The 27,383-nt window shown below is 42.0% G+C and overlaps 1 protein-coding gene across 2 annotated transcripts; it reads left to right on the top strand.

Annotated features, from left to right (window-relative positions):
* The first annotated feature begins 160 nt into the window (after positions 1 to 160).
* On the top strand, positions 161 to 21,869 carry LOC117868311 (protein argonaute-4). 2 transcript variants are annotated; one of them, XM_034754173.1, is made up of 18 exons: positions 161 to 238; positions 4,323 to 4,488; positions 5,053 to 5,173; positions 7,187 to 7,368; positions 7,660 to 7,796; positions 7,893 to 8,027; positions 8,237 to 8,324; positions 8,740 to 8,887; positions 8,984 to 9,103; positions 9,695 to 9,823; positions 10,004 to 10,137; positions 12,165 to 12,349; positions 12,622 to 12,781; positions 13,898 to 14,213; positions 15,115 to 15,249; positions 16,100 to 16,201; positions 16,461 to 16,660; positions 17,929 to 21,869. In XM_034754173.1, the coding sequence occupies exons 1-18, from the start codon at positions 220 to 222 to the stop codon at positions 18,035 to 18,037; spliced, it is 2,586 nt and encodes an 861-aa protein (XP_034610064.1). In that variant the 5' UTR covers positions 161 to 219; the 3' UTR covers positions 18,038 to 21,869. The 2 variants fall into 2 exon arrangements, with proteins under 2 accessions (XP_034610064.1, XP_034610063.1); XM_034754172.1 differs by lacking the exon at positions 161 to 238 and having other exon boundaries at positions 1,186 to 4,488.
* The last annotated feature ends 5,514 nt before the right edge of the window (positions 21,870 to 27,383 follow it).

Below are 27,383 nucleotides of genomic sequence, written 5' to 3'. Positions count from 1 at the left end.
GGATTGTTTGTGCCGCCGCCGCCAGGAGCCACCCGCGCCCGGCCCCGCTCCCCCCAGCCCCGCCTCGCTCCCGCCCCCCCACCCCCGTTCCCGGTACCGACCCCACCCGCAGCCAACATTCCCGAGATCAAGCGATACGCGGCGGCGGCGGGGCCGGGGGCGGCGGGGCCCGGGGCGGCCGCGGCCGGGGGGGACCGCAGCGAGGCCGCCGCCGCCGCCATGGAGGCGCTGGGACCCGGTGAGCGGCGGGGTGCCCGGGGGTGGGGTGAGCCCCGGCTCCCTGGGGGTCCTGGCGGGGGGGGTCTCTCCTGGGGGTGACTTCTGACTCGGGGGGGGGGGGGGCTGGTCCGGGGGGGGGTAACTTCCTCCATGGGGGGGGGCTGGCTCCTGAAGGTGGTGACGTCCTCCTCTGGGAGGTTGGGGGCTCCCAGGTGACAGGGGGTGGAGGGTTGGGTGGTCCCCAGGTGGGTGGTGCTGGGAGGGGGGGGTTGATTCCTGGTGACACTGGGTCCTGAGGAGGTTGGGGGGCTTGGCTTCCTTTGCTTCAGGGGGTGCCCAGCCCCCTGGTGGGGGAGAGCCCCAGGTTTCGCTGGGTGCTGGTGTGTACCCTTAGTCAGAGGCCTGTCACCCTTGCCCTCTCTCCCATCAGCCCTCTCTCCAGGCCCCACATGTTATGGGCCCCTATCTAACTAGGGACACATAGCTCTTTATTTGATGATATCCTTGCTCTTCTCAAGAGTACTTTAAATGCATGAGGGAGGGGAAAGGAAGTTGTTTCCGCCTCCTGAGTCCAGGAGGTCTGGCACCTGATGCCAACAAACTGTGTGCTGTGCTTTAAATCCAGTTATTTTTTTGTGTGTCGGGTGTATTCTGATATTGAGTAAAGACATTGGACGTATTACTAGCAGTGACTGATTCATAGGTGGGCGAAGGAACCTATGAAAATTTCCATTCCCCCCTCTAAGTTCTGCCCACGGTAACTTTCCAGCCAGAGTATTTTCGCCTTCTCTAAATGTTTTTTGCTGCAGCGTGTTTAATAATTTGCTAACTATATTGCAATGTGTGGTTAACCCTATCTGCAGCTCTTAGGCCTTTCACAAATCAGTGATACTTTCTGTTCTATACTGTTCAGTTGAGTATTTCCTAAGAAATATATAGTGTTTTTTTTTTTTGTTTTTGTTTTTTCTTCTAATAAGAATAGGTGAGGCCATGCTGTTAAAAATGCCCTGAATGTAGTGATGGTTTCATTCCACTGCTACATGTGTAAGTAACAAATTGGGATATGGTTGTGGGAGGTTATTGCCTGGTCAGTGTAGAGGTCTCTCTGGCAGAGGTATTACTGACATGAAACCAGACTAAGTGTATCTCAGCGAGCTGTCACTTTTAAAGAGGAACTTAAGTGGGTTGCTAAACTTTACCAGCAGATTCACTATACACTCAAAACTTTCTGCATGACAGACAGGCCACTCAGTCTGCTATAGGAGTTTTTCTACGTAGACATACTACAATATGATTTGACTTTGTAAAAATGTAGATGAGTTAGTGTGGAATACAGCCTTAGCCAACGAAGTGACTTGATGGGAAAGAGGAGCAGTAGGGTGATAGGTTTGAAAATTGGCGTACACAGTACATTATGGTTGCAAATAAATTGCATGATGTCATAAAAATATGCCTAACTTTTGAAGGTGGGCCATTGTAGAAAGAGTTTTGACTAAATCTTGAGACTTACCTGGTCATTAAAACAAAAGCTGTTGGTATATGACGAAATGTCACCTTTTATTGGATGCGGAACTTGGTGAGTATTGTCACATGAGATAATGGTTAAAGATTAAAATGTGTGCAAGAGGTATTTCTTGACCGAAGAATGTATATCTACACCTAGGTTCTAGAATACTTGTCCTAGCAAGTTGATATTTTCAGGAACTCTGCAAAATCTACAGCAATAAGTTATTGATCTGAAGACCAAATCTACCCTCATTAATTCCACGTCTTGGGAGATGTTTTGAAAGATCACTGTTATAGGTGTTACTTTGAATGTTTACAATCTGTTAATCAATGTGTGATGCAGTATAAATTCACACATTTCCAAGAGGTCCTCTTTCATTTGTGTCAAACTGCTTCCCCTCGGAGGTACCTTGGTTATAGGCTAACACATGGCAGGAAAACTAGAGCAACAGTGTGGGATACAAATATTTCATCCTAGTGAAGTTGAAGGGACAAAATTAAAATTATGGAAACAAATTATATAAATTGTAGTGAAGCCCTGGTTTCAGATGGACAATAGCATTTAATTTACTACTTTGTATCAGAAAGAATAAGAATGATTATAAAGAGAAGATGTACAGTAATATTAACCTCCTTTCTTGACAACAAATGTCTGGAATTGTTTCGATTCCTAATTTACAAAACTTGCAAATATTGAAGACGGTAAATGGGTAAATATAGTTGGTCATTTAATCTCTTTTAGCAGGTCAGTGCCCACAAAAGCTATACTGCTTCAGATTAATTAGCACAGGATTAATGGATCATCTCCCTAGTATCCAAACAAGCACAGCAAACTTTGATTGCCCGCGATGATTGATGCTTTTTAACTTTTTAAAAATGAAACTGTATCCTATGACAAGCTACCCTTAAATTAAAATAAATAAAAATATTTATACAGGTGCAGTGCCAGTGGGGCACATGGCATGTTTGATATCTAGTAAGACAAACGCTGTGCCTCAAGGAAGCTGGTGTGCTGTTCTCCTCAACTTTGGAGAATTGATATATCAAACGGACTACATCTACTTGGAGTATCACCCTCTAAGTACTTTAGCACTTAAAATAGTTTGTTTGACTATTAACACTAATCTATAAATAAAAATTGGTAATTTAGTGGAGACTTAGAAGTCTTCCTATAAAACAAAGGTATATTTAGTCTTGCATGCAAAAGTTTATTACTGCATTTCTAAGGTTTCCCGACATGTCTGTTTTCCTCCCCGCCCAATGGGATAAATTCAGACCCTGTGTTTGTCAGTCCTTTGACTGAAAGGGACACTGTCAGCTTAACATTTTGTCAGGTAAAAAAAGCTTTTAAAGCAGCTTCAGTTATTAAATTTCTCCTAAGTTATCCTACCAATTTTTGTGGCTTTAAAGTCATGCTTTTTATTTTTCAAACATTTTTCTCTCCTTTGTTGCTATGCAAAAGACTCAAGCAGGGAAAGCTGCCTACACAAGTGGAATCATGAAGTTGTGACTACACAGAATGCTGTCAAATGCACAAAATAAACTGAAAAAATATTTTTTTAATTCAGTCACTTCAGTTCAAGTGTTTAAACAATAGTGAGTTTTAAAAAAATCAGACACATTTGACTTTCAAATAAGAGTTCCTTTAAATTATGTAACATTCCAGTTCTAACTTATATCTTTGAGGAAACTGGCAAAACATGACATTGCCTAATTTCAGTTCAAATATGTCTTCCTTCTTGAAGCCTCTGCAAATGTTCTCAGTAGAAATAATTAAAACCCAGATTTTTATAAGCAACCGTAACCCGTTCTATTAACAAGACATGGATGTCTTTACACTAATAATTTTGTTGAAAACATTTTACTCTTACTGTTTCTCTTCCTTTAGGGGAAACTGTCCTCCTCACTCCCATCTTTGTGTTGGAATTTGAAATTGGCCTGAGCTTTGTTTACATTGAATCGCTTTTCCCGGTTAGCATGTAAACAGCATAGCATTTTTTGTGGTAGTGGAAACCACAATATTTTTTGTCAGTACTATATAAAAAAGGTATTTTTAATTTATATTATAGAATAAAAAACTCTTCACCAATTCCAGATACTATCAATTTTCAGATAAAAATTGGACCTCTAATCACTTGATCATGCCAAGAATCCGTCATTAAATCCTGACTCTGAGCATAATACATGGAAGCCTGTAATGGACTTAATTATAAACTCTCTATTATTCACTAATGATACTATACGCGGTGATGAGTATATATAGTATACAAAAGACTAAATTCCATCACAGGGCTTTGACTTCATAAATCGTGCTTACAAAAGTAGATTTCTTACATACATTACTGCTGTAATTAGTTTGTGTTTTGGGTACATGATTCTGTTCTTCATGAAAATCATTTAGAGCTGTTAAAAGGCAATGGAGCTACTAAGGAGCACTTTCATTTGTAAATCTTGCAACCTGGGCAAGGCACTTCAGACTTTGTTCCCTCATCTGTCATAAGGAGCCTTCAGTTGAATTACAGTCCTGTCTCCAGTTGGGAGGACGTTGTGTTACATGATCATTTATTATCTCAAACTTTTTTCTTTGACTTTCACAGGGCCCCCAGCCAGCCTCTTCCAGCCGCCCCGCCGCCCCGGCCTGGGAACTGTTGGGAAACCCATCCGTCTCTTAGCCAATCATTTTCAGGTGCAGATCCCTAAAATTGATGTTTATCACTATGATGTAGATATCAAACCAGAAAAGCGGCCCCGAAGAGTGAACAGGTAAGGATGGCTTAATAAACACTAAAGCAGCCTCAATTTAAGGAAACTCTACTTTTTAGCAGGTCTCCAGCTGCTGTCAAGTATAGTTTTATCTATGCAATGTAGGTAATAGTCGCCAATTTAGGGCTCCTAGGTGCTGTGGAAAAACAAATTGTATCCTATTCTCAGAGAAAGCTGTATTCAAAGCTTTTACAGTTGGCCTGTAGATGTAGAAAACATTGAGAAATATGTTGTAGGAACAATCCTACACTGGTCTCCCAGTGGGCCAAATAGTTTTTTCTGTCTATAATTTAACTAATGGTGGAATTTTGGTAGCAGCCATTTGTTCTTTGGATCACATTTTTGTTCTCCATTCTGCACGTGTGTTTGCCCTGTGTCTCTGTTCAGGGGCAAAGGGGCTGCTGGCAACTTGGGTAGGTGCAGAATCAGGTGCATTGTTGTCTCTGATAGCAACCGGTTTCAGGCTTGAGTCCAGTTATGGCCAGTCATAACAACTTTGCTAATGCATCACTGAATTTGCCTATTCTTCAAACTAATCTATTGAACAATGCCATTCCTCTTTAGGGAGGTGGTAGATACTATGGTGAGACACTTCAAGATGCAGATATTTGGTGATCGGCAGCCAGGATATGATGGCAAAAGGAACATGTACACTGCACACCCATTGCCTATTGGGAGAGATAGGGTAAGTGTTGTAGTAGACAGCTTTAATCTTCCAGTGACGTGTTGCAGTACCAACACTGCAATACCATGTATCGTTTATGAAGTGTACTGGGATAAAAGGTGCAATAGAAAGCAACCTTACAGTTAGTAGTATTTGAAAACCAAGGGGCAATAGGAATTGTATGAAATCGAAGGATCTGGGTTCTTCAGTGGACTCTTTTCCAAGAGCTCTTGTGTTTGTGAAGTTGGCCTCGACAGTGTAAACCAACATACTGTGGTCTGGAGGCTGCTAAGACAGATCACACTTCTTGGTGTAAATTTTTCTCAAAAAGGTTGTTAAAACCACTTAAAGGGCAATACTGTTAGCTGCTTGACTGTTGAATGACCTTTGAATTGTATTTTGCAGCAAATGTGCTGTTCTGGTTCAATTGGATTTGTTTAGGCAAGTCCTAACATAGGAAAGGCGTGCCAGGGGGCCAATATGCTCTAGCGCCAGCTAAACTAGTTGCTGCCAGGCCTGGTTTTAAAGTTCAGAACCAAAACAAAGAACAGTTTTCTACACTAGACTCTCAATTTTCCCCCTCATCTATTTGAAGACAGAGGCTTCTGTAACTCACTTCCTCTCTACAGACGTATGGTCTCATAGTACAAATCATTAGTTATACATGTTAATTTACTTATGCTAGCAATTTACTCATGTAAATTTACTTGAGTAAATCCAAGGCAAGAAACATTTTCATTAAAACTGAAAATTTGAGTAGAATCATTAGGTTCTCTTAATATTCGGTTTTCTAAGACTTTCAACAGAAGATCAACTTGTCTGCCTGATGATGTGATTTATTTTATGGTCGTACCCAAAGTCCTAAACTTGGAGTGGAACACAGTTCTGCTAGGTGCTATCCAAAGACACAGGAAGACAGTCAACATCCCAAATGCTTAATCAGAACAGACTAAAACACACTTTAAAAGCAACGAGTAGTGGGGAAACATGACATACAAGCAAACTGATCTGGCTGATGAGACACGTGACTTGTTCTAGTTCCTATTTTTAAATACATTTTTATTAATGGTGGCAGAGGTATAGAGAAGGGAAATAGCAGAAGAAGGTGAGGTAAATAGGAACAAGGGAGGAGGGGGAAGGAAGTTGAGCACAGAGTGTAATGTAGCATTTATGGATCAACAGTTACCAGATATTTCAGATGCTTCCTTTTGTTTCTCACAACAATATCAAGGAAGTTAGTGGGTCTCTTTAAATTTACTCTTTCTGAGGATAAACATTAACAAACTGTCACCTTCCAATCAAGCCTTATGTTTACAACTCCGTAATTTTCAACTGAAATATATTAGTGTGTCCTAGTTTTTAATAGTATTGGTAGATAGAAATATATACCAAAACTTCCAGATTTGGGTGACATCTGTGTAGATACTCAGTTTTCTGGAGAAAATAACCCTACTTTACTCTCTGTTCTGAGGACCAGATTACTGATGGCACACTGCCACGTGAGGGAGACCCTGTAGACTAATGGTAGAAGACAGTACTTTTCAAGTAGAGTGCTCAACTTCTGGGGAGGAATACTTTGCATCCCTCATAGATCTTTGATTCCCTTGGTGATTAATTGTGGTGTTGACTGGTTCCCGAGGAAGTTCAGTGCATTGACTTGAAGACTAGAGGTTAACATACCTTTACTGTGTTGTTATGGACACAAACCAGCCTGTTCCTATTAATTCTTCGGGACAAAAAGTGGATGACTAATCATAGCTCTCTTCTTAAGTGCTTTGGTGTCACCCTATTAACCTCCAGTTGAAGATAATGGCTAATACAAACAGAACCTCAGAGCAGATTCTTGGTGTGACTAAATTACCAGGTTTCAAACTACTCTTGTTTGCTGTAGAATTCCCTTAAATTATTACATCCTAGTTGAGAAATCACCTGTAGACTCAAAGCAAGTCCATGAGAATGAGCGTTGCTTAGTGTTGCGCTAGGATATTGAGTCAGTTAATTTATGTTTGTGCTGCATCTGCTCTGATTGTTTAGGTGGATATGGAGGTGACGCTCCCAGGTGAGGGAAAGGACCAGACGTTTAAAGTGTCTATTCAGTGGGTGTCAGTGGTCAGCCTTCAGCTGCTTCTGGAAGCTCTAGCAGGGCATTTGAATGAAGTTCCTGAAGACTCCGTACAGGCACTTGATGTAATCACACGGCACCTTCCCTCCATGAGGTGGGTACTTTTGATTGCAGGTTTCCTAATCAGTCTCCGCTTGAATCAATCTGTTAAAGTGATGCCTATTTGCCGTGGCTCCAAACTTAAACTATACTGCTGCAAAAGGGGTGAAGGGATCTGTTGTGTGGTTATTTTTCGTTGTTGTTTTTTAATACATTTTTGATACATGCGTTAGAAGAAATATGGTCTGCCCCATGGGACCTACATATATTAGGACTTGAACTTTTGGGAACCCGGGGAATACAATGAAAGAAAGAATCTAAGTGTTAACTCTTCCTGTTTCATCAGGTACACCCCTGTGGGCCGTTCCTTCTTCTCTCCTCCTGAAGGTTACTACCACCCTCTAGGAGGAGGCAGGGAGGTTTGGTTTGGATTCCATCAGTCGGTCAGGCCTGCCATGTGGAACATGATGCTCAATATTGATGGTATGCAAGAACTTCTGTTTTTAACGGCATAAGAAGGTTCCTTCTCCCCCTACCTTCACCTCCTCTAGACTAAATATCCTGTCTTTCTTTTCTTAGTATCGGCGACTGCTTTCTATCGTGCCCAGCCTATCATTGAGTTCATGTGTGAGGTCCTGGACATTCAGAACATCAATGAACAGACCAAGCCTCTTACAGACTCCCAGCGTGTTAAGTTTACCAAAGAAATCCGAGGTAAATGCATAGTTTAAAAACTGCTGGTGCAAAGTATTGGAAGCCTGTGAGCGTATTAAATTGTGCTACCAGAGTTCACAGGCTGCAGACCCTGGAAACTGGCTTATTCCTTGTCACTCATCTTTCCCAGTTGAAAGTAAATCTTAGAGGTGGTAATAGGTTGACTGTGTCTGATTTTTATTTTGGTGGCTTTTGTCTTGGGTTTTCAGGTCTAAAAGTAGAGGTTACCCACTGTGGCCAGATGAAGAGAAAATATAGAGTTTGCAATGTTACCAGGCGACCAGCGAGCCATCAGACGTATGTACACAATATCTTCTATAAAGTGAAAGCTATTGGAGATGCTAAGTGGCTTATTTCTACAAGGGTAGCTGGCTCAGGAGCCAAATGGCTTTTAAAAGAACTCTTAATTTTGAGACTGATTGGAACAATGACTGTGGATTTGGGCTACAGCTGTACTTTCTCCACACGATGAATAATTAGAAAAGCCTTGGCTTTTAAAATGTCTCTCGAAAGCCATAATTTTTTTAACTTGGCTTTAAGTCCAATGCCCACTGAGAAACTATTTTATACATACGTTTACATAAAGAGAAATAAGAACTCTAGAAAATGGGCATTTTCAGGGCTTTCAAATATATGCTCCATATCACTCTTTAAAAAGAATTAACCACTTAATTGTGAAGCGTAATCAAAGCAGTGCATTTTTTTTTTATAGGTTCCCTCTGCAGCTGGAAAATGGACAGGCTATGGAGTGTACAGTAGCTCAGTATTTTAAGCAAAAGTACAGTCTGCAGCTGAAGTATCCTCACCTTCCGTGTCTCCAAGTGGGACAGGAACAGAAACACACTTATTTACCACTTGAGGTAAAGGAGTCTGGTAACTTTTAACTGGCACTGCATTGTGACTTACACGCCTTGTTTCAGAGGCAATAAACCATCCCTAATTCTGTTGCTGTGTAGGTATGTAACATTGTGGCAGGCCAACGATGTATCAAGAAGCTAACAGACAATCAGACATCAACTATGATAAAGGCGACTGCAAGGTCGGCACCAGACAGACAGGAAGAAATCAGCAGACTTGTGAGTAGCTGTAGTTCAGCTTTATGGAAAATAGCCGTAAGACTTTTCTCTTTCCCTTCAAATGTTTTTTGATAGAAAATTTTCAAGTTTTCACCATAGATGGGTTTTGTGTATATCTTTCAAATGGTTTCCATTGGAAAATTGTAGCAAAATCCATAGAATTTCTGATCCCTTTAAGGTACCTGTGTGAATAAGCAGACTAGCCAAGAATAGAAGAAACGGAAGAGACTTTTTTTCTCTTTTAATATAAGCCCGTGGTCCCCAAACTTTTCCGCTCTCACCCTCCCCTTAGCAGTAATAGAATGTGTCTGCGCCCCACCTCCCCGTGCCAGGAGTGGAGTCATGGCCAGGCTGGGAGCAGGGGCCACAGCTGCAGGCAGGGCCGGGGCAGAGCGGGGCTAGATGGCACTCCCTCTCAGCCCCCTCATGGGGGTTGGTCTGGGCCCTGCCAAACACCCCTGGACATTTCTCGATGCGCCCCACAGTTTGGAGACCACTGACGTAAGGGGATATGGCTTGAGCCACTCTGTGCTTAATGTTCTAATAACAACCACCTGAAATACTATGTATGGTTATGATGATGATCTCCAGGTGAAGAGCAACAGTATGGTAGGTGGACCGGATCCGTATCTGAAGGAGTTTGGCATTGTGGTCCATAACGAAATGACAGAGTTAACAGGCAGAGTATTGCCAGCACCGATGCTGCAGTATGGAGGCCGGGTGAGTTCTTGGTATCTATTGTAAAATAGCTTGTTGTTTAGAATCAGACTTATGAAGCATTGGTGGGTATTTTGTAATTTTAAAAGTTCACTTCTGCACAAACCTATAGAGAATACTGTTCACTGCCTTATCAACCTGATCATAGTTTTTAATTTTTAAGTTGTCTTTGTCTTTGTTTAGAACAAGACTGTAGCTACACCAAACCAGGGTGTTTGGGACATGAGAGGGAAACAGTTCTACGCTGGCATTGAGATTAAAGTTTGGGCTGTTGCCTGCTTTGCACCTCAAAAACAGTGCAGAGAAGACTTGCTCAAGTGAGTATGTTTGTGCTACCAGCAGTTACGATAGAACATGCACCACACTAGGATGGTATAGATAATATTGAGCCCTGCCTTAGTGCAAGGAACCAGACTAGATGACCTATTGAGCTCTCTTCTAGTCCTACATTTCTATGATAACTTGATGTGAACACATCTAACACAGTAAAAGCAGGAAATCCTTGCCTTTAGTAGCTTAAATATTTGCAATGTGAAGGTGGGGAATAACCAAGTCTATAACCTGAATTAGTAAACTGTTAAACTAAGAAGAGGATTAAGGTGCTTATATTGCTGTTGAAATGCTATCTTTGGAGAAGACGACAACCGTGTTTATACCTCCTGCTTTTTTCCTCTCACTGCCTGCATTTGGCCTATGTTTCTCTTCTGATGACTGGTCCCTTTGTTTTCCTGACTTGCTGCTCATGGTTGATCAGCTTCCCAATCAACATGTACTCCTTCCCTCTTCTCCAAATAACCTACAGAAGTTCTAAGTATCATCTTGGTTCATATCCATACAGGCTTTCAGGTGGTGTACTCTTGATGCCAGAGAGTCCGAGTTAGGCTATCCTTCATGTTGTAAAGCACTGTAGTAGTGCAGAGAGCAGGATGTACTTTTTGAGCTATTCAGTGTTTGTGTAATGTTCTACTGAACTCACTTCTTACACAGTTCAAATGTCTTTATTTTTAGATATAAACAAAATGCATTATTAACATTGTGTCGCTAAACCAGACTGTTAACTGGTTAGTACCGTTAATATATATGGTACTTTACAGAACATAGAATAGACATTGTCCTTTGTTTTCTCTGTTAATATTACACGGAAGCACTAAATTTTTGAGGGTTTTGGTGCTTCATTTTAGGGATTCAGGAGGGGAAGGGAGATCACTAGAAATGTCACTGTTTCGGATTGGATTGTTAGAGAGGACCGGCTTAAAACTGCAAAAGCAAGGAAGCTGAGTATCTGGAGAACCTTGCTTGACTAACTGTATTTTCAGTATTTCAGTGGTTTCAGACAATGGCTACTTTAAATGTATGTGCTGGAGTATTTCTGCTCACAAGAGCTGTGCAGTATAAGGGTCCAGTGGAGTTGGTCATATTGGGGGGGATTTAAGACAGCTACTTACCTACTTCTGCAATACACAAAATGAACACAACTAAATGTTTAATGAGTCTGATCCTTTGGTAATGTTGAACTCTCTCTCCTTTGCTTGGTACAGACAGGTGTTTGAGGCATTACATCTCCATTAATGCACTTATAATAGTACCTGCAGCGCCAATAATTCCTTGTCCTTGTGTACATTATATATTTCATGTGCTTATCGGTTCTGTGCGCAGTGACGCAGGGTTAGCTGATTTTGGAACAATAACTGAATTTCCTGTATGTGCATTTTAATTTTAACTGTAATTATTGCTATTGTAACTTCTTGCTGCAGGGTCAGTTTACAGAAGTCATTTCCTGTCTTAAACTGTTGGAGATAGTAGTATTGCTTTGAGCTTTGAGCTGTTTAATAATCACTGAGTTTTAGTGGTGGGTGTAGTGATTTGATGATAAAGGAAAATCACACCAAATAAACTGTGGCTTTTGTTAATGTGAGACTCAAATGTGACTGTCTGCATGCAAAACTCCTGTTGACGTCAGAGCGTTACCTGTGTGTAAGGACTTCAGGATAAGCCCCATTATTGCTAAGCCAAATTTCTTCAGTCATGCCAAAGGCACCTGTCCTAGATTCTTCATCTATGGCTGGTTCAGGTTTCTAAAATTGTGCTCATGTAACTCATGTGGCTGGCAGGACATTTGAACAATTGCAGTGTGTGAAGACATGAAAAGTTTCTCTTCAGTCAAAACTAGAACTGTGCTAGTGAAGGTCTAAGTTGGGTATAATTTAAAGAGAATTTTAGCAGTATAAAACTGACCATTCAATGGAATAATGTAGAAGATAACGTGCCCAGTTGCCAGAGGACTGAAATGACTGAAACTGTGTGGACTGATTTGCCAAAAGCTAGTACTTCATTTGTTTTATAGGAGTTTCACAGACCAGCTGCGCAAGATCTCAAAGGATGCGGGGATGCCAATCCAAGGCCAGCCATGTTTCTGTAAATACGCACAAGGCGCAGACAGCGTGGAGCCGATGTTCAAACACTTGAAGTTGACCTATGTTGGTCTGCAGCTCATAGTAGTGATCCTGCCTGGAAAGACACCTGTGTATGGTATGGAAAGGAGATTATAAAGTTAGCTCACTGTACATCATCTGTACTTAAAGGTGCATAATGATGAGATGGGTAAAGATTAGCAATGCCTTTTTCTGTGATGGGTTTTTTCTAGAGGTTGGTTAATATCTCACTACTTTTGTACAAATATAGTTAGAGTGGACTCTCATTCACTGTTGAATCTTGACCTACTTTTCAAATGTTTTAGAAGCGGGAGGTAGGGGAGCATTGAGGCTTCTGATAATCAGAATCACCTTGCTTTTCTGTTGCAGCTGAGGTTAAGCGTGTTGGTGACACTCTCTTAGGAATGGCCACGCAGTGTGTTCAGGTGAAGAATGTGGTAAAAACCTCACCCCAAACTCTGTCCAATCTTTGTCTGAAGATAAATGCAAAGCTTGGAGGGATCAACAATGTGCTTGTACCTCATCAAAGGTTAGATCAAATTTAAAGCTTTAATGAAGGCCTAACTTAGCAGACCAAAATAATCATTTTGCCTACTTTTTAATAACTAAAACGGGACCTTTCCAAACAATGGGTGGGTTAGAAATCTTCTACAGATGTTGATGCTTTTGTATTAAATGGGACAAATGATCATGCCTTCTGTTTTTAGAACCGAAGCTGCACAACACGCTATTTTATACATTGTACCTTAGGATAAAGCCTGCCTCAGGTTTCAGACTTGTCCAGCAATGTGGCTGAAAAGGAGACAAAGGGTTGGAGTAAAATAAAATGAAAAGATGGGAGAGCTCTAAAATTCTCAAGTCCCATCAGTGTTGGTCTTCTATTAGCACATGACCATTTTCTGAATTGCCTTGGGAATTGTCACCCGTCTCGTGACGACATGTTTTCACGTCTACTTCTATAACCAATAATGTATAGTAAACTGTCTAGACATACAGTTTGATGGATGACTACATCCAAAATTGTCCTGAAGCAAGAAACCTATTTTTCTTGCTGCTTGATTACACATGGAGCACCTAGTCAAAGTGGCTATGATTCCTGATTAGACACCTGTTGTCTTTATCACAGACATCACTTAGCTCTGTAGTAAACTGTAAAGCCTGTTCTATTGCTCATTTCCACTAACCTCCCTGAATAACCCCCACTCTTTGTCTGTCCATTCCTGCTTCTGTGTCCTGATCCTTCCACCTTCCCTTCCAAGTATCCCCTTAAAAACACGCTTCTTCTGTGAGGCCTGTAAACACTAGTTCTTCCCTTCTTGTGGTGCTTTTCTTATAAGTGAGAGAAAGTGGGGAGGTGAGTGAAATTGTGGCATATTAAACTTCATCTTTCAGCCACCTGCACCACCTCTCCCACCACCACCCCCTTTTTTCTTTTTTGGTGCTTCTCTTTCCACTTCCCTTGTCTGTTCTCTCTAGATTGCAAGCTGTTTGGGGGCAGGGACTCTCCTGTACAAAATACCTGGCAAGTTTTCAGTTCTTAAGGATATTTCAGATCTACTTGTCTAATCTTTCCTTGTCAGATGACTTGCTACGTTTAACTCTTTTCCTTCCTTGCTTTTTGACTAAGCCTTCTTTAATTGAACAGGCCCTCTGTGTTCCAGCAACCAGTCATCTTCCTGGGAGCAGATGTCACTCACCCTCCCGCTGGGGATGGAAAGAAGCCGTCCATTGCTGCTGTGGTAGGCAGTATGGACGGCCACCCTAGTCGCTACTGTGCTACAGTGCGTGTGCAGACCTCCCGTCAGGAGACTTCCCAGGAGTTGCTGTACAGTCAGGAAGTGATCCAGGACCTGACTAACATGGTACGAGAGCTGCTGATCCAGTTCTACAAATCTACTCGCTTCAAGCCCACACGGATCATTTACTACAGAGGAGGCGTTTCGGAGGGACAGATGAAACAGGTATTTTCTAATGACATTTCTTTGGGGTTCAATGAAGTCTTGCCATTGAGAATCTAAATGGTCGTGGCAAATGAACCCTACTGGAGGGAAGACTCCTTAATGGATGGCACCCTGGCACGCAGGGCAGCCTGAGCTCGCCTTTATCGACATCAGCTGTTTAGATGAAGATTCTTACAAACATTTTTGCTCAGAGTGGCTTGATGGTGCTAAGCTTCAGTTTTGAAACACCTAGACCCTGTAAAACCAGAGGCTTGAATTTTGTGAACATCAAGACAGCCCTTTGTACAGTACTTGGGAAAGGTAGACTGAGTGCAGGTGATCAGATCTGGAAGCCTTTGGGGTGAGAGACTCTCGACAAGAGGTCTTGTCTGCTCCATGCGGGTGTTAAAAATCCAGTCCTGCTTTCTGGAGGAGCTGGGTTTGCTCTGGATTACTCAAGGTTAAAGTTCTCCTCCTTTCCATTGTGAGTGAAATATTCTGGCTAATAGGCTGCCACCCTCCAGCCCAGAGATGGCTCTGTTAGTGAGGCTGTTTAATAGCTATATAAATACACTATTGGATCCTTTTGGGGGTGAATGTAAATGTAAGGTAAATTAGTTGATCAATTCATACCTTTAAACTCTACAGGTTTGTGTTTTTGTTTTTTGTTTTTTTAAATCATATTTAATGTAAGTCTCTAGAAATTTAAGGTAAGAATGAGGCTTCTTAATCAAACGTGAAGGACAAGGGTTTTTTTAGCAATCTTCATATAAGCAACATTTTAAATTTTCCTTTTGTTTTCCCCCTCAGGTGTGCACACAATGAATTGTGCTTTGAATTGTACTGTTGTGAAATTACACCTGTTCAGAGAAACCAATGAGAATACTGTCCTGCATACTGAATTCATCACTTGTACTTCTAGGTAGCTTGGCCAGAATTGATTGCAATCCGGAAGGCCTGTATCAGTTTGGAAGAAGATTACAGACCAGGAATAACCTACATTGTTGTGCAGAAAAGGCATCACACTAGACTCTTCTGTGCTGACAAAACTGAAAGGGCAAGTAATGTTGCATACAAAAGTGGAGGAATTGTGTAGAAACGTGAGAACAGCTGACTTGGGATGATGTCCAGTTAGTGGAATGATCCTACTCTGCAGTAAGCAGTGTTTCTAAGCAAATCAGGCTCTTGTGGCAGGGTGATCCTTGGCACCAAATTGGGGGTCTGGAAACTTGCCTGCTTTGTCTCTAAATATGCGTGAGTCTTGTTTACATCACCAAACTGCCATCTCTTAGGGAAGTTCCTGGGCTTAAGATTGCATGCATATAGAATATCAGGGTTGGAAGGGACCTCAGAAGGTCATCTAGTCCAACCCCCTATTCAAAGCAGGACCAAGGCCCAACTAAATCCCCACATGGCCCCCTCAAGGATTGAACTCACAACCCTGGGTTTAGCAGGCCAATGCTCAAACCACTGAGCTATCCTATCCCTCCCCCATTGCAGGTCCCAGGGAAAGGGTCTGAGCAGGGGTAGGGTTGGGAAATTAAACTTTCAGTGAAAGCCTGTGATGTGCCTGCATTATCCAGTTTTAGGCCTACTCTCACCTATAGTTATAATAGTGCTACCAACAGCCCTATTTAAGTATATACTGACTGGCATGGGCTTTTTCTGGAGCCACATTTTTACTGTTAAAACTGCTCAAGTCTAGGAGGTTAGGTACATAGAGGCGTTTATAACAAGGTTCCCAGAAAATGACTCGCCACATTGCGAACATCATTTAATCCTTAGTGTGGAAAAGACCTTAGTACTTCCTCACTTTCATGAGCACTACGTTCACTAGAAGCTTAAAATAAGTCCATCCTGGTCACATGCAGAAGTAAATGTACTAATTACAATCTTTTTCCAAACAGGTGGGTAAAAGTGGTAATGTACCAGCAGGGACTACTGTGGACAGCACCATCACACATCCCTCTGAATTTGACTTTTACCTCTGTAGCCATGCAGGAATTCAGGTAATCTTCAATCTGCACTAGACTTGTGCTGTTGGGAGCTGTTGTCACTCACAGATAACAACAGCATCTGTTTACAGTTTGAGCAGACTTGCAGTTCTATCAGTTTTATTTAACACATGAAGAATCAGTGCTAAGATTCTGATCTGTCACTTGGATATAAATATCTCTAGAATGAATGATACTGATTCAAGAAGTCTAGAGCTCCATCTGCCTTAGATTGATATAATCCAGTTAAACACGTATTTGCCTCCTTCACCAGGGTACCAGCCGCCCATCTCATTATCAGGTCTTGTGGGATGACAACTGTTTCACCGCAGATGAATTGCAGCTGCTAACCTACCAGCTGTGTCACACGTATGTCCGCTGTACAAGATCCGTCTCCATTCCAGCTCCTGCATACTATGCCAGGCTGGTAGCATTTAGGGCAAGATATCATCTTGTAGACAAGGATCATGATAGGTAAGGAGTGAAAGGGTTCTGTCTCTTTACAGTAGACTGTTTAACATGTCTAAAAAGATCTGTTTTACTTGTAAGTGAAGAATAAAACTCTTCTTCCTTTCCCTTTATACCAATCACTGATTTGAACTGGCCTTCTGTGTGAAACAATTTGGTGGGTTCTCAGTCTAGTCCTACCTCAAATAGCAATGTCTGACAGTGTTGAGAGGCTAAGAATTGATTGGAGCATGGAGACCGCTTCCCCCTTCTGGAGGGATCCCAGTTAACAAGTTCAGGGGCAGGCAATTTGGCAGAGCAGTGCTCTGTACCTGCCCTGTGCATAGATAGCAGATGTAGGTCTCCAGGATTGTCAGTCCATCAGCAAAGTCACTAAAACGACATTTTAAAAATTTAGCCTTTCTCAGTAGACTGGATATGCCTCAAAAAGCCAAACTATAAAATGTGGTGGTTAGTTCTTAACCATCCATTTAAATAAAATAGAAGTGTGTAACAGCCATGGGAAGAACTGAAGCTGAGGTCAGAAGAGTCTTTATTACAACACACTTGTGTGTTTTGGTGTTGGGTGTTTTTTAAATCATTACTCTTTCCATTAGTGCAGTGTGAGCTTTTTTCCAGTCTTCATTATGGAAAAAAAAATTTTTTCTTTATGTAAGTTTGAAAATGTAACTCCAACCATTCTGCCTCCCTGTGCCCTTAAATGGGTTTGTATTAGAGCTACTGCAGCTAAAGCACTGTAGTAGAAAGTTAGGTTTTCCTTCTCTCCAGTTCCTTGTGCACTTGGGAGGAATCATAAAACTGAGTTTCTGGTGACTCTTGTTCACAAAAGATCCCTTAGTACTTTTCAGGTGGTGCATTTGAGGCAGCATTGGTCAGAAGATGTATAGGTCGGAATGCCTCTAATCTAGGTTTAGTATGGACTCCGTCAGGCTTTGGGCAAGTCACTTCACCTCTGTTTTCCCATCATTACAAAGGAGATACTTAGCTCACAGGTGTTGGTAGGAATTAATGTTGGTGAAGCACTTGGATGAAAGGTGCTGTAGAAGTGGTGATTGTTGGACTAAAATGGAAAGACTTACGTACACTATACTAATGGAGGGCTCCTCCTTGCACTAATCTGTATGATCAGCTACTGGCCTGAGTTAGTGCTCCAGGACCAGACTGTCCATGTAGCCAGAGATCGCAGGTACAGAACCTTGAGAAATGAACTGTTTAAGTGTGTTTGGTTTTGTCCCATTGTACGTAGCCCTCTAAATGTGTCTACATCTTTACAGTGCTGAAGGCAGCCATGTTTCAGGACAGAGCAATGGCCGGGATCCCCAGGCTCTGGCAAAGGCAGTGCAAATCCACCATGATACCCAGCATACGATGTATTTTGCCTGAGTCCATCTGGGAAGACGAGGCAGAACCGGCAACCCACGCAGGCCTGAAATGTTTTGAACGCCTACTGCTTATAGCTAGGGCTCAGTTTATTTCAGACTGCGTACTACCAGCAGCTCTAAACAGTCGCACTGAATCTACACTTCACAGCAATGTCTGATGCACCAACACAATTGAGCCATTTGTTTTTGTTGTTTTAAGTAATAGAAATTCATGAACTGTCTTTTCTGATGCATTGGACTGAATTTTTACCTCAAAGCGCAAAAGGCCGATCATCCTGAAATTTTTAAAAGACTTGGCATGAAAGATTTTTATTGAATATTTTGCTAGCTATGGTTTTTAAGTTATCTCCTCATCCCACTAGTTTATCAAGATGACTAATTCCCTTTCTTCATGCACTGCTTAGTAAGTATATGCATATTATGGCAAAACATTTTACTCCAATTCAATGTAACCATTCTATTGTGTGGGGCCATAGATTTTTTTTTTTTTTAATGGAGATTTTAGATTTCACTACTGTAAATGCCTTTTAACAAACATTAACTTTCACAGGCATTGCAGTGTTTTGTCAGTTTTACTAGTTCTCTTTTTAATCTCTGCAGACTTGGGCTGCAAAGCAATTGCACTATACTGCGGATTCAGCTAGGTGGTTCTTGTTCTGTGAATGTGTAACATAACCAGATAGTGATGCCTGGCAGCAGGTTTTAATTATGATGGTTACAAATAATACTGCCATGCTATGGTAACAAGTACTGAACCATTTCCCCTTCTAAAAATGAGAAAATATTAAAAAAAAAAAATTAGCTTTTAGATATTTTTCAAACTTTTACAAAAGTGCCCACTTTATGCTGCTGTGTGGTTTGATAAATCTAGGTGATTTTAAAACTTTTCTCATAGAAGATTTAACTTTGGCAATAAATGTTTTTGTTTTGTTTTTTTAAGCCCCCCTGACAGTGTAAAATTCTAGCTGAGGATTGTGCATGAGTTTAACCAACCTTCTTGTGTCGTTTTCTGAACACACAGTTTGGCAGTTTCTGAAACTAATCAGAAAAGACACACTTCCATGGGTGTTTTTTTTTTAAATAATTATTTTTAACTGTTTTATATTCACTGGTGTCCTGTCTACCACTTTTTTTATAAGCTTGGAAATTGGGTGTTATATGTAGGAAAGGCTTGCCAATCTGTACAGTTCTAAGTGTGTTGTGTGACAATAGCAACCTGAAGACTGGTACCAGCATTTTAATTCTCTCTTCCCCCCCCCCCCCCCCCCCCCCCCGAAATCTAGGTTGCTCACACAATTGCATTCAACAGCATGTTTAAAAAATGTAAATCAAATATATTCTGTCCCAGACTAGAAATTAGTTGTTTTTATTTGCTTGGCTTTTTTCAGCTAAAATGTATAAAAAGAAAGAGGGGCTCTGCTTCACTTAATACTTTTGGAACTCACAAACGTAGTACTTTGAGAATAGATTTCTTCTAGTGTTAACATGAGTTAACACAGACTAAAATCTGATTTCGAGATTCAACATAGCTAACATTACACCACTGCAGAAGCCAAGAGAAGTTTGAAAAGTCACCAGCTATTGCACTGTGGTCTCTGCCATTGGTGTGGGGTTTGCTGCTAAGTATTGTGTTGTTCCCGAGCTTGGAAACCAGCCCTCTCAAAAGCTCAGCAATATGAAATGCTGTTTTTTCCTTCAGTCTTCTAAATAAGCTTGTACATAAAATAAAGTTTACATTTTTAAATGCTGTCTTTCAGTTGTACCTGGGTAAGCTGAAGTTTGTCTTGAAGACAGTTTTATAACCTACTTTCAGAGTAGTATGCCTCATTTAAAATTAGTTTAAACTTTTTCTGTTGGAAAATGGGACTGAAGCAAGCTCTGCTCCTGGTGTGTAGTGTGGACAGGCTTAGATAAGATTCTTTTTAATTTGTTAAACTTTTTTTAAAGAATACCTCACTTGGATAATAATCAGGACATGTGGGTGGGAGACTGACTGCTGCTTCAGCTAGACGGCTGCTTTTCTTAATACTTGTTCAGGGAGAAAACCCTTTTAGAATGAACTTTGACCCAATCTATGGTGAATTTTGGCACCTTGAAGAGAAATTGAGCACCCTTTAGCTTATAGGATCAAAGATCACTGTGGGTTCATGCACTAGGCAAGAATGTGACTGATTAGTCAAGGGTGGATAAGACTGAGATTTAACTTTTACCACCAGATAGATAGATGTCCAGTGCCAAGCACTCCTAGTTCAGATTGAATGAAATGAGAGCCTCTCATCTGCTTGCCTGCAATTAGCCTGAATATTTAACCTCAAACTGTACAGATTATTAGACCTCAGCTAGCTCTGGGAAGCATGGCAAGAACTTTCTAACTCAATCTTGTGTTAGAACATCATAGGACTAAAATACTGGTAAGGGTGCAGTGTTGTCACTTTGAGAGGTAGAGAGAACCGAAGAACATTTTAGATTTAGAATTATTGTCATTGAAGGGTGTGTCTTTTGGGAGGTTATAACTGCAAGATCAAAGTTGCAGCAATATTGTATAGAGTTCTGAAAGCTGAGTGATGAGGTGCAGCTTGATGATCTGAATTCCCCCTTGGGACTGACTGAATCGTTATGCATGTGTCAATCAATGGGAAGATGTGCATTCTGTAGCTGTAGTTCTTAGGGTGTTTGGTTTTTTATAAATAAAGCCTGTTGGCCACTGTTTAGCTATGTGGTGTGGAAGATTTTAAATGTAGCAAAGTTTAATGAGTTGGGGGAAGGGGCAGTTGACAGTAAAGAAGAGCAGAAACCCCACTTTTGAACCAGTTCTGCTTTCTTTGTAAACCGTTGGATTCTGAACAAGCTCTGGAAGGAACCAGTTGGCCTGTCTCAGACATTCAGACAGGCCCAATTTATTTATTCTTACTGTAAGTACTACAGTTTAGTGTAGTGCCTGTGGCTGCATCCAAAGGGCATAAAAGGTTGTGATAGACAGGCAATCATGCTTCTTAAGCCTGGTCTACACTAGAAAAGTAGGTCCGCTTCACTGCACCACTCAGGGATGTGAAGAATCTACACCCCTGCGGGACGTAGTTAAGCTGACCTGTCGACAGCACTAGGTCGATTTGGAAGTATTCTTTCGCCAGCATAGGGAGTGTCCATACTTAAGTACTGCACCGGTGCTGCTGTAGCGTTTCAAGCGTAGACCAGCCCGCACAGTACGTATCTTGTTCCAGACAAATTTCAGAGCTTATTTACCTATATCAAAAGTCTTGCCCGTCACATGGGCAATGGCATCCTCTTGTTCACATAGTGTTTAACAACATTTCCCACCCCATCCCAAACTACCTTTGTGGATGTGCTGTAGGATTTTTCTTGCTCAATAGCAAGGCAGTAGCTCTACTTTCATTTTAAGAAAGCAGAGTTTGGAGGGCATTGTATCAATACTGTTTCAACTGCAAGGTTTTTTCCTTGTGAAATTTGAGGAAAGATCTTGTAATATCACAGATTTTCTTATACCTTGCTATTGACATTTTCATGATATTTCTATGTCTAGAGGCTGAAACTTCAATGTAAAATGTTTGCATTTGTTCATTTTGACTTATGATGTAATTTTTGTTTCTCTATTGTTAGACTTGTAATGTTTAAAATGGTATTTTATTAAATTTGGACTGGCTGTATGTCTATAGCAATACGAGGTACTCTTTCTAAACTGTTATGGGTGGGTTAGCAGCCCTATGTTGCGATAAGATGCTGGTCGTGTACAATTTGCAATGTATTTTTTTTTTAGCCTGCAGGGATATTTTGTGTTCATGTGTCCAAAAAAATAAAAAATTGGCATTCTTGTGCCAAATGTTCTGTTTTTTTCCTTGTTGGTGTCTAATAAAAATGCAATGTACAGTATCAGCAACAGTTATTGTTGCTTGTAAACAAACGTCTTTCTTAAATTATTTAAATTGTAAATTAAATCTTACATCACATGTAACTGAAACTGTGGAACTCACTGCCACAGGATATTTGAGCCCACAAGATCAGGATTTAAACAAAGATTAGACGCTTGTACGGATACCTTCTTAAATATAATTGGGATGTTAAATAAACCTTCCTGCTTCAGGGCCTAAACCAACTATTAACCGACAAGATGTGGGAAGAAATGTCCCCTATAGATAGGTTATTCCATAATTGTCCACGGTGGCATTTTATACACTTGAAATATCTGGTATTGCCCATTGATGCAATCTGGACTAAATGGACCACTTGTCATATCCAGCATGGCAATTCCTGTATTATCTGGGCACAAATTAGAGTAAATACAGGAGCTAATCAAAACTCTGAATAAGAAAGTGAGGGATTGTTTCCTTTTAATAATTGCATACTTCCGCAGCACAAGTAGGTGACAAGGGCAAAAACGGTTGTGCCCAGTGCAAAGGGAAAAACAATCACAACTATAAACAGAAATTCAATACACTTGATTGCTTAAAATAACTTGTATCTTTCATAACCTACCACCTCCTGCATCTCCAATTTCTTTCTGCATGTATTGAGCAAGAGGGAGGAACTGTTCAGGGGGTTAAATTGAATAAGCCAGTTAGAGGCAAAAAAAACAAAGATGGGGGAAGCACTTGCTGATGGAGTTGCTTGCCTAGCAGGAGAAGGTGATGTCACTTAATGCCTAGCATGACTTCAGAGAGTCTGAAAGTGCTGATGGGGGTCAGGAGTGATGCATGGGGGGTCTAGCAGTTTCAGGCCCATACACTAGGGCTATGGCTATAGACAGCCTGTCAACTCAATTAGCTTCCTCCGCTCGTTGGGGGGATTATGTCAGCAGGAGAGGCTCTCCTGCCGACATAGCGCTGTACACACCGGCGCTTAAATCAGCATAAGTTATGTCATTCAGGAGGTGGCTACTTCACACCCCTGAGCAACGTAACTTATGTTGACTTAGTTAAGCTGTAGTGTAGCCATAGCCTATCATCATGTTACTAAACTGGTCGTTGTAACGGTTGGAAATGCAGTGAGAGTAGACAGTGCATCCAAGGAAGCTCAAGCCTACATCTTCAAAGGTATTTAGGTACGTAACTCCCTGTGTTTTTTGGCATCTAATTACCTTTGAGGTTCTGGGCCTATGTCCCTGTTGCTGGTTCTGTTCCGCAATGGATTTGGTTATGGTCTGGCTTGAAGTTAGAATTTACAGCCCAGTTCTTGTCAAATGAGCAGCAGCAGGTTTGTGAGATGCAAGCATCACAAATGTGCAGAGAATTCTAGCAGGCCCCCTTCTGCATTCACTGGATCTGCTTGGCTACAATTGACAGAAATAGGAAGCAGAAAGGGTACCGGCGAACTCCAGTGACACAAACCTGACTTGACACCATGTCTAGTTAACGGAAACCTTCCTGCCAATGAGGCTGGTGTCATTGCTGCCCTTGGCTAAGGCAGCTCTGTCTGGCACGATTACTCTTCAGAGGAGATGAACCTCTGACAATGTCAATGTTAAGTCTGCTTGCTGTAGATGATTAAATCCTTTCAGACTGATCCATTCCTGGGGGCTGTGCATATTTCCATTGTTTCTTGCCCTTCTGTTTTACCACTTAACACTAATGCTCATGCCCCAGATTTACAGTACTTTGTGGACACCCCAAAATGAATGAAACATCAGCTGAGCGTTTGACTCACTAGGGGTATAGCAACAGCCAAACAAAAATGACTTGAGTTGGTCAGTATTAACCCTCCTCATGGTTGGTATCCTAGTCTTATTTAGACTACAGATCCTCCACTGGGATGTTGGTGGGGTTAGTTAGTCCAGGAGGTGCTGCTTCTCATCAAGGGGCTAATGGTGCAGGTCAGGAAAAGTGGATCTGCCAACTCTAGAATCCTCTCCTGCGGGGGGATTGAACATAGGTTCTAGGATTTAGCAGAGAGGGGGTCACTTGTCTGATACATATCACACTGTTTATATTATCAAATGGCATCCCATAACAGTGTAATTCACATTGATTAGCATGTACAATGTGTAGTTCAATTAAATAATCCGTTGCCAAAGCTTCTATTACAGCCTCTTAGGGGAACGTCAACAATAAATGGGGTTAGAATGATGCCACAGTCAATCTCCTTTGTTCTCTGAGGAGCTCTGGGCTTTCACGGTTGAAGCATAAGTGAAAGTGGGTCATTTGAATCCCGTGGTCATTATTAACCCCCTGCTTGAAGACTCCGGTGGTTTTGTGTGCATGTCTTCAGAAATATCAGGCAGGCTTTTTGTTTGGTAGTTATTTAAAAAATACTAATGCTAAGCATGAAACCAATACTGTTTAACTGAACTAACTCCATGACCGTAAGATGTTAAGTTTCAGAACTACCTGAGTTACTGACGTTTGTGCCTCATCGACAACGATAAGAATTTGTCTCTGCCATTTGAGGATCTCAGCATGCTTTACAATTAATTAAACCTCACAATCCTCTGCCTTGATAATGCTTGTAGCGAAGTATTAGGGTGTAGATTCCAGAGAGGGTGAAACTGAGGCACAAAAGTGTATAGAGCCAAGACTGGAACCGAGGAGTCCTGCTGCCCAGTCCCCACCTCTAACTCCCCTGATTTGCAATGGCATTTTCTAGTAAATTAGCTTCTGCTCTTTAAAATGATAATCTGAGAACTGACTGTGAAAGAAAACTGGGATGTGAAGGTTACTTTTTAAGTCACACCTGGGTTAATCTATCATGCTTTCAGAGCGATGTGTAGCACAACAAGCCCTAATCTGGCTGATACCACTATGCATTGACCTCAGCAATATAAATGTTATGTAACAGTAATAATGGTAAGGCCCTGGTCAGGCAATCTGATCCTTTGGTATTGAGGGGATAGACATGGTGGTCCAGCTGCATGGATCAGATTGCAAGATCGGAGCTCAAGATTGCTGTGGGGTCAGGAATGTAGGCTGCCTTCTAATGAAAGGGAGCTGTTCCTGGAGTATTTCACACAGATCATCCTTGTGAGATGGTCTTGTAAAGTTCACACGTTGCAGTCAAAGTGTTGCTCATTACTTCTGTCCTCTGCAAGCCCTTGCAGCAGGACAATGGGGAAAACAACTAGTTCCAAAAAAGAAAAGAAAAAAAAATATTCAGTGTCACCAACATCATCCTGGCGGGTCACATTCCCCCCAGAGTGCCTAAGTCAATAACGACAGAAGGATGGATTTGGCCCAGAGTTTATAAATAACTGCTCTATGTGCACTTGCTGGTACCACCATATAGAGCAGAGAGGGCAGGAAATGCCTGAGCATGAGGCAAGCGACAAATGCACCTGACCCCCAAGGCAGACTATTTAGACACTGCTGTTCTCAAACAACTGAACGCTAAAGGACTCAGGTTAACTCCCGTCATTCTCAATCTCCAGGGGCCAAGGAGCGTTCAGCATCCAGTTCTGCCTCAGAAATCCAAGGGCACTGTGACCTTGTCCCAGGGATGTGGGGTGCTCCCATCAATGCTATCAGGAGTTACTGTTGTAACCCCCTGCTATGCTGATGGTGACTGTAAGGTCTAAGGCCTTTTTCTGCAGCCCCATTAGGACAGCAGGGGCCAAGAAGCAGAAAGTCACATCCTCACGTTCCATCTAAACTACATTCAAACAATGAAAAAGCACACTGTAAAGAAGCTACTCTTATCCTAATAGTACCCACCACCACCACCAGATAAACAGATCTAAAGGTGTTTAAAGAAAACTTCGTTTGACAGCATTCTGTCTGGCAAGGAATCACTTATCAACAGTTGTGGTTGTGACATCTCTTCTTCTTTATAGTTTTGCCTTACATAAGAACGGCCACACTGGGTCAGACCAAAGGTCCATCTAGCCCAGTATCCTGTCTGCCGACAGTGGCCAATGCCAGGTGCCCGGAGGGAATGAACAGAACAGGTGATCATCAAGTGAACCATCCCCTGTCGCCCACTCCCAGCTTCTGGCCTTTATGGTCCTTACTTCTCTATTGTTTACCTGTCTGGTTCTTTGATTTCTGTCTGCATAACTAATTTTGCAAGATTTAAATCAACTAAGGTGGTGGAGTATTAGTGAGTAAAGAATTGTTTCGCAATATGTTAGGATTGGTCAAAGAATTACTTCGTAATATTTTAGTAAAATAATGAATTAAGGTATCACTAAGCAGGACTCATGTTTCACTATATAAACTGGGGTCCAAAGGGAAGTTAATTGGAACCAACTCCAGGACACAGCCCAAGATCAGAGCTGCCAGATCTCAACACCTGCCAACTATATCGTGCAGAAGCTGGAGTCCCTGGATGACCTGATCCTGACTGGCCACCAGGAAAAGTTTGTCTGCCTTATTGGGAGTGGTGAGCATTGTCTGCTTAGCGTGCGCAGTCTGTGTTGGTGATTGTTAATAAATAAAGGTTAAGGATATATGTGTAAGGCTCTTTCACTAGTAAAAGACCCTGCAAACCCCCAAGGTTATGCCCTGAGCTCTAGGAATGGGGTAAAGGTGGGAGCTCTAGAGTGTGCAGGTAAACTGAACACTTTCACTGACCCCTACATTCTCAGATCCCATTTTTCTTCCATGGCTTTGTAGCCCGGTGGATCTTTTCTTTGTAGCTATCCTTACACATTGCACATAACCACAAGGGGGTGCTTCTAACACAGCACTACCGAACGCCCCTGATGTCAAACAAACGAACCCATCCCACTGCAGGAGAATGCCTATTTATTTCAAACAACTATTTTACTGGCATTAAAACAGAATTGTGGAAACATCTCTATTGATCTTGGGTTCTATAAAAACTTTTTTTACCCAAATATAAGTTATGGGCCAAATTTAAATTGTCAGATTCAATTTGGGAAAAGGCATTTTTATACTTCAAAGGAATTGTTCAGCTTCATTGCTGTTGTGGCATTGGATATATTCTTGATTGCCGGTGTATGTGTAAATTGCATGAGTAGAGTTGGCACTATGTCAGCCCTGCCGTGCTTACTCAATGTTCTCAACTTCCCTACCCTATTCCCTCCACTGCACAGCCAGCACCCCCTCCCCTAACCCCACACTGCACAGCCAGCACTCCCTCCCCTATTCCCCCCACTGCACCCCCAGCCCCCCACTGCACTCCCAGCCCCATTGCACAGCCAGCACTCCCTCCCCCAGCCCCCCACTGCACTCATCCCCCTCAGCCCCCCACTGCACCCCCAGCCCCATTGCACATCCAGCACTCCCTCCCCTATTCCCCCCATTGCACCCCCAGCACCCCCATTGCACCCCCTGCCCCAGCCCCCCATTGCACACCCAGCACTCCCTCCCCTATCCCCCCCACTGCACACCCAGCCCCCCACTGCACTCATCCCCCTCAGCCCCCCACTGCACCCCCAGCCC

Source organism: Trachemys scripta, chromosome 20 (assembly GCF_013100865.1).
Source record: "Trachemys scripta elegans isolate TJP31775 chromosome 20, CAS_Tse_1.0, whole genome shotgun sequence".
In the NCBI taxonomy this organism is placed as follows: Eukaryota; Metazoa; Chordata; order Testudines; family Emydidae; genus Trachemys; species Trachemys scripta.
The sequence above is the reverse complement of the archived record's forward strand: the minus strand, read 5'-3'. Positions and strand labels throughout refer to the sequence as shown.